General features: G+C 45.0%; 1 protein-coding gene across 1 annotated transcript in view; it reads left to right on the top strand.

Moving 5' to 3' along the window:
* LOC115169643 (tensin-3) overlaps nucleotides 1–15,471 on the top strand; it is a 76,675-nt gene that overhangs the window by 36,624 nt on the left and 24,580 nt on the right. Inside the window, exon 13 of the mRNA XM_029725466.1 lies at nucleotides 5,988–7,238. Coding sequence (XP_029581326.1) covers nucleotides 5,988–7,238 — 1,251 coding nt within the window. The remainder of the gene's footprint in view (nucleotides 1–5,987; nucleotides 7,239–15,471) is intronic.

Raw genomic sequence — 15,471 nt, 5'->3', positions numbered from 1 at the left:
GGAAATGAAAGATAGCATCTTCCCCTTGGTGTACCAAATGCAGAAGATTTGAATCAAACTTTATTTGTCACATATGCCGAATACAAGAGGTGTAGGTAGACCTTACCTTGAAATGTTTAACCCTCCTGCTGTGTTCCGGTCGAATTGGACCAATTTACAAAACATAGTTCATTTAATCTGATTGTCATAAGTTCCATGACTTTGTCCACACAGGGCATCTGAACACACAAAATACAGTTTGATGATTTTCATAACATTTTGGGTGTTTTATTTAACCTGTGGTGTTCCCGGTCAAAATTGACCGGTCATTTGAAATTAATGGGTGACACTACAATTAGTGTATAAAATTTAGTTCAGGCACATGCCCATTCATCAGATGTACACACTTCCTCTCCCAGACCCCCACATGCATGCGTGTTTGAGCGCGCACACACACACACACACACACACACACACACACATCTCACTCCCCTTCTTGGCTTCCATGGCAACCCCCATGGGAACCTTTCCCCAATAGAATCTTTTCCCCACGGGAGCCACACCTGTTGGCATTCTCAGAAAAAATCGCAACATTGTTTCAATAATATATAGAACTTTTCTCACAGCTCTGGTATATAAAGCTTTTTTGAGGCCTTGCTCACAATTAATTCTGTGGCAGCACAATGACCAAACGATATACAGTATGTGAGGCTCTTGATCATATCTTTGATCGTGACACTGGTGAGGAGGAGAACTTTGACACAAAGTAGTCTGTGATAAATAGCACAATATGTTTCATAGGAGTATTTGTTATAGTCAAAATAATCCATACATTGTGCTTTTTTTTACTCAATAACGAGTTGTGTGAACTCAGGTCAATGAGGCCTACAGGCCATAAAAAGCAAATAGAAGTTCAAAACGTGTAATGTTCACAAGAACTTAAGTTGATAAAAAGATCTAACACAATATTAGGTGATAATATATGTATTATTATGGATTTATAATCAGCTATAATGGGGCGGTCATTTTGGATCGGGAACACAGAATGAATTAACATGTAACGAACACAACAGGAGGGTTAATTACAAGCCTTTAACCTACAGTGCAGTTCAAGAAAGAGTTAAGAAAATATTTATGGGGTGTGTCAATGTAAATAGTCCAGGTGGCCATTTGATGAATTGTTCAGCAGTCTTATGGCTTGGGGGTAGAAGCTGTTAAGGAGTCTTTTGGTCCTAGACTTAGTGCTCCAGTACCGCTTGCCGTGCGGTAGCAGAGAGAACAGTCATGACTTGGGTGACTGCTGTCTTTAACATTTTTTGGGGCTTTCCTCTGACACCGCCTAGTATATAGGTCCTGGATGGCAGGAAGCTTGGCCCCAGTGATGTACTGGGCCGTACGCACTACCCTCTGTAGCGCCTTCCGGTCAGATGACAAGCAGTTGCCATACCAGTTGGTGATGCAACCGGTCAGGATGCTCTGGATGGTGCAGCTGAATAACTTTTTGAGGATCTGGGGACCCATGCCAAATCTTTTCAGTCTCCTAAGGGGGAAAAGGTGCTGTCATGCCCTCTTCACAACTGTCTTGGTGTGTTTGGACCATGATAGTTTGTTGGTGATGTGGACACCAAGGACCTTGACACTCACGACCCATTCCACTAAAGCACTAAAGTATGTGCTTAGTTCCCTCCTGTACTTCTTGTTCACCCATGACTGTGTGGCCAAACACGACTCCAACACCATCATTAAGTTTGCTGACGACACAACAGTGGTTGGCCTGATCCCCAACTACAACGAGACAGCCTATAGGGAGGAGGTCAGAGACCTGGCAGTGTGGTGCCAGGACAACAACCTCTCCCTCAATATGAGCAGACAAAGGAGCTGATCGTGGACTACAGGAAAAGGCGTTATTGGCGGCCTGTTCGGCCGCCTTTTCCTGTAGTCCACGATCAGCTCCTTTGTCTGCTCATATTGAGGGAGAGGTTGTTGTCCTGGCACCACACTGCCAGGTCTCTGACCTCCTCCCTATAGGAGTAGCGCTAAGTTTGGTCATGTCAATCAGCTCGGGTTAAGGTTAGGTAATATCTAGTGCCTGTTTGTTGGTAGTTTCTGGATGCTCTTTACAGTGTTAGTACCATAGGGAATACAGAAGCACTGGGGTCAGAGAGAGAAAAGTCGTTCCCTAGAGATTATTATAATTGTTTTATCAAATTAATTGACGTGCTTCAACCAACCCAGTTACACAGACTCGGGCGTGATCTCTCTCTCTCTCTCACACACACACACGCACACGCACACACGCACACGCACTCGCACGCACACGCACACGCGCACACGCACACGCACACACACACACACACACACTGTCAGGGCATCCCTTGCTGCTCTGCCAACTTACCAGAATAGAGAAATATGGTGACATTAAAACATGAATCCACACCCAGGCCTGTTATACAATAAGCATTTTATATACAATACCAATTTAAGCCATTTGATAATAAAGACAACTAGTTTAGTTGCTTTATTTGAGAAACTCTACTACACAATCATGAAGTGAGGTTAGCTTTTATGTTGGAAGTGCTAGATCGAGAGTCTCTGGGCATGTAATGAAAGAGCAAACATTGGAAATGAAAAGATTAATTAAAGGCAAACAACAGCCTAAAAAACGATTTTTCACTTTCTCCTTTTCATTGAGTCAATGAGGCATTCCTGTGGAATATTTACAGCCTTGTTTTCTCATGTAAACTCGAGATTAGAGACGAAAGACTGGGAGCTCTGCTAGAATTCAGCAGCTACTTACCAGTCCATTTGATTTGGCAGCTCCCAGTGTCCCTCTGACTGCCCGTCGATCAGCTTAAAGACAGCTTACCACTTCAGTGTTAGGTATGTGGAAGGACAACATCATTTACTTCAATGGCTTTTTAAATTCCCCTTCCCCCATTCAAAATGTGGGTTTATCCACTAGTGTGAATTAAGTATTGTGTTTGAGTATGGGTTGTTCTTTATTGAGGGATATAATGCTTTACCTCACACAACATCCTGGAAACTGCTCTACTCTTTCCGGGGTCGATTTCCTCCCCATCAATAGAAGAAATCCAGCTAATGTGTTTGTTTTTTTAGAAACACATGTACATGCATCAGACGATGTCCAAGCAATCAATACCAGGTGTGTGTCAACATCGACATAACCCCATTTGAGCCAATTAAAAGAGAAAGTCTAGGCCACAATAGGCTTGTCCTGTACCGAGGGCTCCCGTCTCTCTCCCCTCTGTTCCTGCATCTAGCTCCCAGTAAGAGAGTGAGTCAGACCAGAGTCATGTAACAGGGCCCTGGTTTGACTGCTGTATTAATGAGGAATGTTTTAGCTGAGGGCCGTCTGGCTGGGCCCCAAACGGAAGCCCAAACGGAAGCTAGGCCAAGCCATGCAGGCCAGGAGTGATGAAAATGAGGATGGTGATGATGGTAATTAAGCTTAATGACTCACAGGCCTGGCATACAGTATGAGAGGAGGAGGAGGAGGGATGGTAAATGGTAATAACACTGATGATGAATGGAGAAGGAGTAACAGCAGGGTAATTTCGGAGGTGTAGCAACAACAATCCCTCTGGGGGTTAAGAATAGTTGGGAGTCGGAGTAACCGTTTTGCTGCTACATTCCCATTTGCCTTATGCTTACAGAGTGTCAAGTTTTTTTTAACAACATAATAACCTAAGAAAATGGACAATTTCGAACAAAAAGTTGTTTGATAAATTCCGACATAAATGTAGATTTAGGATAGATGAAATGGTTCAAAGATGAAGACCACCGGATGGGGCCATACTTGGTTAACCATCTATGGACCTCAGTCTTGCCAATGTGTGTCTTCTGACACTGTCAAAACAATTGTTGAACCCCATAATTGAGGTTAGGGCACATCTGTTTCCGTGCTGGTGTTGTACGGACGCCAGGCATGTCATTTCATGATACACGAGAGAGAAAAACAACCTGGCTATCCCAGGGGTTTCATAAACCGGCAGAGAGCGCCCAACTTGAAGGTAGGCTTGCTCTAATTAAAAAGTCTGTCTTTACAGTGTGAAAGAAAGAGGGACGGAAGAGAGGGAAAGGAATGTTGTTTTCATTCTCCGATCCTCTCTGCCTCTCTCTCTTTCTCTCTGTGTACCTCTCTTCCTCCCTGCTGGCAGGGTAGTACCCTGATGCAGCCGGGGCATGAGGTCGGATTACAGCTCACCCCAGGGCCCGCCCCCACCCCCTTGCCCCTCCCGACTTGTTTACATTCTTCTGTCCATATTTGGAGAACTCAAGGTCCCCCATTGTGTGGAGTGCAAACACCCTCACCTTCCTTCTCACTGCTAGGAGAGAGGGAGAGTAGAGCTAGTGTTTGTGGTTGGAAGACCTTTGTGGGTTCCTGATCCTGGTCACTATCTGTTAGCTAAACTTCCTACTCTTTATTTCCCCTCCTCCTCTCCATATCATCTCTCTGTTTCTCCATATTGTTATATGGGAGATGGTGGTTGTCTGGTGCACTTATTTAACTGCAGTCGGTGAAGGAGAAGGTTAGAGCTGTGGCTGCATTACTTTCTTGAAGGAGAAGGGGGACCGTGAAGGAAGAGTGGAAGGGGGGAGGGGGAGAGAGAAGTGGGAGGGTGACATACCGAGGGAGAGAGTGGAGGGATGACATTTGTCTTCAGAAGTGTTACCACCTTGCCAGTTGGAATGTTGTAGAGGGATCTGTTGGAATACTCCTCAGAGTTCTGACCTGGACTGTAGCCTGGTGAGGAGGCCTGAGACATGCTGTAGAGAGCCAGATGTGAGTTCCAGAGAACCGTGTGTGTGTGTGTGTGTGTGTATATATGTGTGTTGAGGGGGAGGGTATAATTTATCATGCGTGTCTAGTATTCGGATCCTACTCCAGCCCCGAGGAAAGGTAAGTAATTCACGCCGCTAGATTGAGACAAAGGCATGTCCTTCGTTGAACTAGAGGAAAGTGACACTGATTATGGAATGGCGCTTTTAACCTCGACTTTACCACAGCTTTTGGTTGCACTTGAAATATGTACATTGAACTCCATTCGGTAAGCACTGACCAGGCTCCTTGTCTTGTTAGCTAACTAGAAGTCTTTTGTTTTTCCCTGAGTAATTTATCCGAGTCATGAGAGAGGGCGCAGGTGGATTTTACTGTGCTGCTTTCCATTTGACCTCTGACTGTAGTTCACTTTTTCTGCTGCGGGTCGAACATACAGCATGTCGCAGGGTCCGTGGGCAGTGGGGATCGGTAGGTAAATCACGCCACGGTGAGGAATGCAGAGGTCAAACGTAGTGACTGACTGGCCACGGACTCAAGAGTACCTTGACTGCCGTATATCAGCTCACAGGCAGACAGACGGATGGGTGCTTGGCTTTCATTACCAGTTGGTTATATAACCTGAACACGAGGAACACCTTTGTCTACCGTGCAGCACAAGGTACGAACAAGAGTTACAGTGCTTGATAAAAGTTACAGCGCTAGTTTTATGCTTTTATTTAATTAGAATGGTTAGACTCCATGATTCATTTTGCCGTTTGTGTCGTTTTGGTTTGAGATTGAGGGGAAACTATTCTGTGGTGCACAGTTGTCTGGGAGAACACTCTTGTTATGTGCAGTGAGAAGTGCTGATCGTTCCCATGCTTTGCTATTCTTACAACCTGTGGTCTACTCATTGGCCATTAGCTCTGTAAATGTGTCATGAGAGAAGAATGTCTCACTTATTTTCATACCTCTGAGTTGATGTGTGTGTTCATTTGTGTCTTTGTACGTTTGTGTAACCCTGTTTGTTTTTATCAGACAGCTGTACTTGTTGTTCAGTGAACGTATTTGTGTATGTGAAAAAATGATTGTCTTTTGTGGTCATGTGAGCGTCTTTTTGGTCATCTACCTGTACATATGTGTGTCCATGTGTTTGTGAGTGGTGATGTCTGTGTGTGTCTCCGTACCAGCTGACCACTTGAAGCCGCTGCATCTCTTGTTGTTCCAGTGCCCCGCTCTCAGGGACTGGCCCAGGACAAAGTCTCCCCATCCAAAAGGAGCCCTAACGGGGAAGGATCCACCACCCTGACCCTGGGCCGTGGAGCCCACCAAGCCACTTCTACCACCAGCAGTCCCGACCACAGCGACCACGCCCTGTCAGCCAGCAGCGACTCAGGCCTGTCCAGCACCTCTCTGTGGACTGACAAACCCCCAGCCCCCATCACCACAACCACCAGCTCCAGGCCCCAGCAAGGTCCCAGCCGTCAGGAGAAGGCCCAGCTGAAGCGCCTGCTGAGCGGGTTCGGCCTGGAGGAGATGTCTGACTGCGGAGGAGGAGGGCCAGGAGTGATGACCATACACAAGCGGGTCCCAGCCCAGGTGCATGGCAACGGGGACCTGCGGCCCCCCAGGGAGAGGGAGACGGACATCCTGGATGATGAGGTCCTCCTGTCGGGTCACGACCTGCGCAGCGTGGACAGCCTCGGGACCCTGTCTTCCTCCTGCCACAAGAGTAGCCAGAACTCCCTGCTGTCGGATGGCTTCGGTTGCCCTGGGGGAGAGGAGCACCAGCTCCACCACCACCACCAACCCCAGCACCACCACCCAGCCCCGGCCACAATGGAGGAGTACGAGAGAGCCTATGTAGAGGCCCGGAGGAGCTGCTTTGGCCAGAGGAGTGCCTCAGTCTCCACCCCTGCCAGCGCCGTGCCGATGCCCAAGCAGCAGGTCTACCGGCAGGGCAGCTACTCCACACACACCTGGGTACGCCAACAGCAGATGGTAGCAGCCCATCAGTACGCCTACCTGCAGGCCGAGGAGGGTGAGGAGAGGGAGAGGTACCCAGGGGACAACAAACCACAAGGGGGAAGCCCACCCAAACCTCCAGCCCCTACAGTGTCACAACATGGATCCGTGCTGAGTATGAACACTGCTGCCTTGAGAACGGTGGTGGCACCACAGACACACAACGAGCATCCTCCTGCAGTCGTCAACAATAACAACAACAGCCGAGACGAAGAGTTCAACTCTTTGACTGTGGACATTGATAACTCCATCGACCAGCTCAACCAGTTGATCATGGACCTGGACCCCACGTTCGTGCCTGTCCCCACACGCTCCAGCTCGGCCAAGAGGAACGGCGGGGAGCATGTGAATGGCTCAGCCACCACAAACGCCACCTCCACCGGCTGCCCCAACGGAGTCAGTCCCAGAGTCACAGAGAACAGTACAGCCGCAACGCAAAGCACACAGCCGTCAGGTAAGACAGCAAGCTCTGGGTGTGGTGATTGGTGGCGGTGGTGGTGGTGACATGAATGGTGGTGGTTGTAATAATGCTGATGTATTACAATATTACTGGTGGTAGTAATGTTAGCAGTGGTGGTGGAAATGTGATCCAACATCTGCACACAGCAGCGCATCATGAAAAATGGTGGTGGTAAGAAATCAATGAGACGATTGAAGATTTGGTAATGTTTCTTTTCAAATCCTCACTTCTCTTACAACACAGTGTTAACTTTTCCCAAACACACCATTGCTCTCTCCCACCTTGAGAGCTGTTAGCGAGTGTAAATAGCAGGGTTCCTGCCAGCTTTTCAGATGTTTTATGCGTGTTTCTGAGTAATAGGCCGTTGTCGAGGCTTGTCTGTGTACAACTGTCTCACTGAGAGAGAGAGAGAGAGAGAGAGAGAGAGAGAAAGAGAGAGAGAGAGAGAGAGAGAGAGAGAGAGAGAGAGAGAGAGAGAGAGAGAGAGAGAGCTGTCATCAGCTCTGTAGATCTAGGCTCACAGCTCTAGGACATTCATACATGTGGCACACTGTACTGCTGACATGGAATGTCTTTGAAGGTTCCTCACACTCTCTCGGGCCTTAGTTGTCAGTTGCTCACTGAAGCCACTTTTATCAGTAGAGACACCAGCTTGACGTGTCTTGCTTTCAGAAGACATTATCTTAAAGGGAATATTACAGCTGTTGGAGTCAATGTCAGCAGGTCCCCTTACATGTTATCCATCTAAAAGAATAGAAAACCCCAAAAAGTGGAGGAATATTCTAACTTACTTACTTGTATGTTTTGAATATTACAATAGTTTCCCTCTAATAACCCTTATCTACAGTTCAGCTGCCAAATATTGTATTTCCTCTGGATATTGGTCTGACTGATATTATGGTTTTGGACACAGACTGAAACAATGTGCCAAAGAATCCTGGGAATGTTCAGTACATATCAGTGACTGAAAAGTTGCCTAGGTCTCCCACCAGCTTTGGACCTTAGCCATTCACAGTGTTTTGGTCTGTAATCTGAAATCAGCTAATTTCACTATCTCACTTTTGTTTGTTTCCCACTATTTGCAATACGTATCTTACAGCTAGCGATTCAAATGTGCAGATGAAATCTTACACTCTTACTAAAACCACAAATGTTCTGTCTTTTTCATTTCACCAAACTTAGCTGTATCTTAAGTTGTTAAACTTGTGAATGTTGTTGACTCAAGGACGGCAGTGCATTCATTGACTCTGGAACTGTGGTCCACCATTTTGTTTCTACCTGGAGTGCGTGAGTGTGGTCTGGCCGTCAGTAGAGTGTGAATAACTTTAAGATATTTACCTGGAGCAGCCAGTGGGAACAGAAAGAGGTGAGCACAGTGCCGGGAGGAGGACTAAGGAATTTCCAAGCGAGGAACAAGTGTGCCTTGAGGCATCGCATTTTCCATCTGATTCCAGATACTTGTACCTGTCTGTGCATATTGGCTACATACTCTAGAAAGCCTAGACTTAACAAACAGCACAGTATAGTACAGGAACACACTGTGTTTAGTTTATTTACAAAAATGCAATCTTTTCACAGCCTTTGACTTTTCCACATTTTGTTGTGTTACAGACAGAATTTTAAATGGGTTAAATTCCAATTTTTTTGTCACTGTCCTACACACAATACCCCACCATGTCAAAGGGGAATCATGTTTTTAGACCATTACAAATCAAAAGCTGAAATGTCTCAAGTCATTTCAGAACCCCTTTGTTATGGAAATACACCAGTCAATACACCCAGTCACTACAAAGATACAGGCGTCCTTCCTAACTCAGTTGCTGGAGAGGAAGGAAACAACTCAGGGATTTCACCATAAAGCCAATGGTGACTTTAAAACAGTTACAGAGTTTAATGGCTGTGATAGGAGAAAACTGAGGATGGATCAACAACATTGTAGTTACTACACAATACTTACCTAAATGAATAAAGCCTGTACAGAACAAAAATATTCCAAATGATGCATCCTTTCTGCAATAAGGCATTAAAGTAAAACTGCAAGAAATGTTGCAAAGAAATACACTTTATGTCCTGAATACAAAGTGTTATGTTTGGGGCAAATCCTACACAACACATTACTGAGTACCACTCTTCATATTTTCAAGCATGATGGTGGCTAAATAATGTTATGGGTATGCATGTCATCTGAGTTTATTAGGATAAAAATAAACAGAATAGAGGTAAGCACAGGCAAAATCCTACAGGAAAACCTGGTTCAGTCTGCTTTCCAACAGACACTGGGAGACAAATGAACTTTTCAGCAGGACATTAACCTAAAGCACAAGGCCAAATATACACTGGAGTTGCTTACCAAGATGACATTGAATGTTCCTGAGTGGCCTAATTGCAGTATTGACTTAAATCTCAATGGCAAGACTTGAAAATGGCTGTCTAACAATGATCAACAACCAACGTGACAAAGCTTGAAGATTTGTTTTTATAACAACGTGCAAATATTGTAAAATCCAGGTGTGTAATGCTTTTAGCGACTTACAGTTAGTGCATTCATCTTAAGATAGCTAGGTGGGACAACCACATATTACAGTTATAGTGAGTACATTTTTCCTCAATAAAATAGCAAAGTCAGAGCTAGTAAGGGGGAAGGGGTCAAGTGTTTAAGTTTGAAGAGGTAGGGTTTCAGATTTTTTGGGAAGATGGACAGGGAGTCTGCTGTCCTGGTTCCAACATTGGGGTGCCAGGTCAGAGAAGAACTCTCCCACCACTTAGGGGTGGGAGGGCTAAGAGACCAGAGGTGGCAGAACAGAATGCTCGGGTTGGAGTGTAGGGGTTGAGCCTCAAATCAAATGTATTTATAAGGCCCTTTTACATCAGCAGATGTCACAAAGAGCTTATACAGAAACCTAGTCTAAAACCCCAAATAGCAAGCAATGCAGATGTGGCTAGGAAAAACTCCCTAGAAAGGCAGGACCTCAGCAGTAAATGTCAGTTGGCTTTTCATTGCCGAGCATTCAGAGGTAGAGACAGCAGGTGACAGAGAGAGAGAGATGGGAGAATTAGAGGAAGCATACTTAAGTTCACACAGGACATCAGACAAGACAGTAATATTTCACCAGATAGGTCAGACTGACCGTAGCACCTCGACTATTGAAGCATAGCTACTAGAGACAGTGGTGGTAGGGGGACAGTGGTGGTAGGGGGACACTGTAGCCCTGTCCGACGATACACCCGGAAAGAGCCAACCAGGCAGGATTAAACCCCACCCACTTTGCCAAAGCACAGCCTCCACACCACTAGAGGGATATCAACAGACCACCAACTTACTACCCTGAGACAAGACTGAGTATAGCCCACGAAGATCTCCTCCATCGCACGAGCCCGAGGGAGGCGCAAAACCGGACAGGAAGATCACGTCAGTGACTCAACCCACTCAAGTCGAGTATAGCGAAAAAAGCCTGGAAGGACGTGATGGCATGGAAGAGCACTAGTAAGCCAGTGACTCAGCCCCCGTAATAGGGTCAGAGGCAGAGAATCCCAGTGGAGAGAGTGGAGCCGACCAGGCAGAGACAGCAAGGGCGGTTCGTTACTCTAGTGCCTTGCCATTCACCTTTGAACCCCTGGGTCAGACTACACTCAATCATAGGATCTACTGAAGAGATGAGTCTTCAGTAAAGACTTAAAGGTTGAGACCTAGTCTGCGTCTCTCACATGGATAAGCAGTCCATTCCATAAAAATGTAGCTCTATAGGTGAAAGCCCTGCCTCCAGCTGTTTGCTTAGAAATTCTAGGGACAATAAGAAGGCCGCGTCTTGTGACCGTAGCGTACGTGTAGGTATGTACGGCAGGACCAAATCGGAGAGTCCATGTAATCCTTTGTAGGTTAGCAGTAAAGCCTTGAAATCAGCCCTAGACTTAACAGGAAGCCATTGTAGAGAGGCTAGCACATAATATGATAGTTTTTTTTTGTTCTAGTCAAGATTCTAGCAGCTGTATTCAGCACCAACTGAAGTTTATTTAGTGCTTTATCCGGGTAGCCGGAGAGTAGAGCATTGCAGTAGTCTAATCTAGAAGTGACAAAAGCATGGATTAGCTTTTATGCATCATTTTGGGACAAAAAGTTACAAAGATGGAAAAAAGCTGGCCTTGAAATATTCTTGATATGTTCGTCAAAAGTGAGATCAGGGTCCAGAGTAACGCTGAGGTCCTTCACAGTTTTATTTGAGACGACTGTACAACCACCTAGATTAATTGTCAGCTCAAACAGCAGATCTCTTTGTTTCTTGGGACATATAATTAGCATCTCTGTTCTGTCCGAGTTTAAAAGTAAAACATTTGCCGCCATCCACTTCCTTATGTCTGAAATACAGGCTTCCAGGGTAGGCAATTTTGAGCCTTCACCATGTTTCATCGAATTGTACAGCTGTGTGTTGTCCGCATAGCAGTGAAAGTTGACATTGTGTGTTCCAAATGACATCACCAAGAGGTAGTATATAGTGAAAACCATGATGGTTCTAAAACGAAACCTTGAGGAACACCGAAATGTATCATTGATAAACCATCCACAGAGACAAACTGATATCTTTCAGACAGATAAGACCTAAACCAGCCAAGAAATTGTCCGTGTAGACCAAATAGGGTTTCTAATCTCTCCAAAAGAATGTGGTGATCGATAGTGTCAAAAGCAACACTAAGATCTAGGAGCACGATGACAGATGCAGAGCCTTGGACTGATGCCATTAAAAGGTCATTTAACACCTTCACGAGCACAGTCTCATTAGTATGATGGGGTCTGAAATCAGACTGTATAAATAATTTGTCTTCAGGAAGTCAGTGAGTTGAAGCGCAACAGCTTTATCCCAAAAAATTGAGAGGAATGGGAGATTCGATATAGACTGATTAGTTGTAAAAAAATTAAAATACCGGTCAAGGTCTGTCTTTTTCAGGAAAGGCTTTATTACTGCCACTTTTAGTGAGTTTGGTACAGACCCGGAGAATAGGAGACATTTATTATGTTCAACATAGGAGGGCCAAGCACAGGAAGTAGCTCTTTCAGTAGTTGGAATAGGGTAGGCAGCTGTAAGGTTTAGAGGCCATGACTATTTTCGTGAATGTGTCGAGAGATACAGGATTAAAAAACTTGAGTGTCTCCATTGATCCTCGGTCCTGGCAGTTCTGTGCAGACTTAGGACAACTGAGTTTTGGAGAAATACGCAGATTCAAATAGGTCTCCGTAATTTCCTTTCTAATGATCAGGACCTTTTTGTCGAAGACGTTAATGAATTCATCACTGCTGAAGTGAAGGCCATCCTCACTTGGGGAATGCGGCTTATTAGCTGTCTTTGCGACAGTATCAAAAATACATTTTGGATTGATTTTAATCTCCTCAATTATGTTGGGAAAGTAGGTTTCCTCGAGCAGCAGTGAGGGCTCTTCGATATTGTACGGTACTGTCTTTCCAAGATAGTCGGAAGACGCCAATTCCGTTCCAATTTTCTGGAAGCTTGCTTCAGGGCTCTGGTATTTTCTTTGGACCAGGGAGCAAATTTCTTGTGACAAATGTTTTTGGCTACTGCATCTAGGGTACAGTATTTCTCAATGTTAAATGTAGATCCTTAGTGAGGTGGTTAACTGATTTTTGTACTCCAACGTCCTTGGGTAGGTGGAGGGAGTCTGGAAGGACATCTAGGAATCTGGGTTGTCCGAGAATTTATAGTTTGGCTTTTGACAATTCTTTGTTGGAGTCTGATCAGATTATTTGTTGCAATTGCAAACATAATAGTCCAGGACAATGAGGAAAAACATTTAGATCCACAATATTTATTCCACAGGACAAAACTAGTCACAGGGTATTAATGTGGCAAAGCGTAGGTCCGGAGACATGTTGGACAAAACCCACTGAGTCAAAAATGGCTCCAAAAGCCTTTTGGAGCGGTTCTGTGGACTTTTCCATGAGAATTTTGAAGTTACCAAAAATGTAAATATCTGCCATGATGATGAGATCTGATAGGAATTCAGTGAACTCAGTGAGGAACGCTGTATATGGCCCAGGAGGCCTGTAAACAGTAGCTATAAAAGGTGATTGAGTAGGCTGCATAGATTTTATGACTAGAAGCTCAAAATACTTTAAAAATATACATACAGTTGAAGTCAGAAGTTTACATACACCTTAGCCAAATACATTTAAACTCAGTTTTTCACAATTCCTGACATTTAATCCTAGTAAAAATTCCCTGTCTTAGGTAAGTTAGGATCACCACTTTATTTTAAGAATGTGAAATGTCAGAATAATAGTAGAGAGAATGATTTATTTCAGTTTTTAATATTTTCATCACATTCCCAGTGGGTCAGAAGTTTACATACACTCAGTTAATATTTGGTAGCATTGCCTTTAAATTGCTTAACATGGGTCAAAAGTTTTGGGTAGCCCCCCACAAGCTTCCCACAATAAGTTGGGTGAATTTTGGCTCATTCCTCCTGACATCTTTCTAGCTAAATTACACGCTGAAGTTATGTTGCGCTTGGTGACGTCTGACTGTTTCATCCTAACATCGTTAGTGCCAACGCGGATAACAATATCCCTATACTATTTACACTCACCAGTTTTAGCCTCAGCCAGCATCATCTTCAGATGAGCCTTTATGTGGGTAGCCCTGCCCTCTGGTAAACAACGTATGATCGTTGGATGATTCTAATATTGCGGACAATGGAGTCGCCAACGACTAGGGTTTTCAATTTGTCAGAGGTAATGGTGGGAGGCTTCGGAGGCTCAGATCCAGTAACAGGTGGAGGAGAGACCTGAGAAGGCTCGGGCTCTGACTCGTTACTTTGTGTGGAAAACCGCTTGAAAGTTTACAGCGGCTGAATGAGCGACACCGGTTGAGCATGCCAAAAGCATTTATTTCCAGTAGCCATAAGAAAATTGCCCGGGATTAACAATACTACCTGTATTTACTGGTGGCACAGACGCTGTATCATCCTTTCCTACACTTAAATTGTCCTTGCCTAACGATTGCGTCTGAAGCTAAGCTTGCAACTCGGCTATCCTCACCACAAGGTGATAGTTCTCCTTTATATTAAGAGTACAGCGACTGCAATGAGAAGGCATAATGTTGCAGTTGTATGGAGTGACGCAGGAGATGAGAAGCAGGTACAGGGAGTGAACGTTTAATAGCTGACGAACAGCGTCTGGACAGGAACACATAACAGCAACTAATGCGGACACAGGGAACACCACCGAAGAACAGACCGATATACAGGGGGTAATCAACAACGTCAAGGAGTCCAGGTGAGTCCAATGAGCGCTGCTGGCGTAATGATGGTGACAGGTGCGTGTAAAGAAGGGTAGCCTGGCGCACTCGAGCACCAGGGACGGGGAGCAGGCGTGACAACAGTAGCTTGTTTTCGTCCGGAGGAGGTCCTGCAGATCTATGTCCAGATAAGGCCTCCATGGTGAAAAAGTTGAATGTAAAAAAAAGTTGTGTGAGGACAAAACTAAGACCTTGGTAAACTTGTTAAAAACAGAGTTTGATTAAATAGTTATTAAGAGTAAAAAGCTCAAGGGTTTGGCAGGTAGCAACAGTACAGCAGTGCGGAGACAGTCAGCATAGCCTGAAGGTAAAGAGTGGCAGTTCCTCTTGTTGCTCCGTAGGCAAGTACCATTGTGTTGAAGTGGAATGCGAGCGTTGACTGGAAGCGTACAGAGGAGTGGGATAACATGGCAAAAATAGGGAAGGTTGAACATAATGCGGGCTGCAGCATTCTGGATAAGTTGCAGTGGTTTGACAATATGACAGGCAGGCAGGTAGACAGAACAGCTGTAGCCATAGATCCCATGTGTAGAGCAGCTGTATAGAAGACATGCACAAACACTGCCACACTCACTGCCACACTTTCGTGGAAATAGGCTAAGTACTGTTGTACTGTCGTACTTATGTTTGCTGAGTGACTAACATAATCTTGAGGTCTCCCAAAAACAGAAAAAGATAGCAACATCCCAAAAATGACTGTTTACAAGCTAAAAGACAATGAAGAGATCCCACCTGAGATCAGGAGTTAGAGAGGTGATAGTGAGAGTCATTGCAGTGTTTGTCTATCACATGGTAATGATATGGCCATTCATTCAGATCCTATTCAATGAGCTCAACTCCCCATGATGCCTCCAACCCACAACAGAGACAAACTTTTAGTCGAAGCTCGCATCCACTTCAAGACCATGGTACGTGCCTATGGA

This window comes from Salmo trutta, chromosome 31 (assembly GCF_901001165.1).
Source record: "Salmo trutta chromosome 31, fSalTru1.1, whole genome shotgun sequence".
Lineage (NCBI taxonomy): Eukaryota > Metazoa > Chordata > Actinopteri > Salmoniformes > Salmonidae > Salmo > Salmo trutta.
Note: the sequence above shows the minus strand (reverse complement) of the source record. Positions and strands in the feature narration are given on the sequence as shown.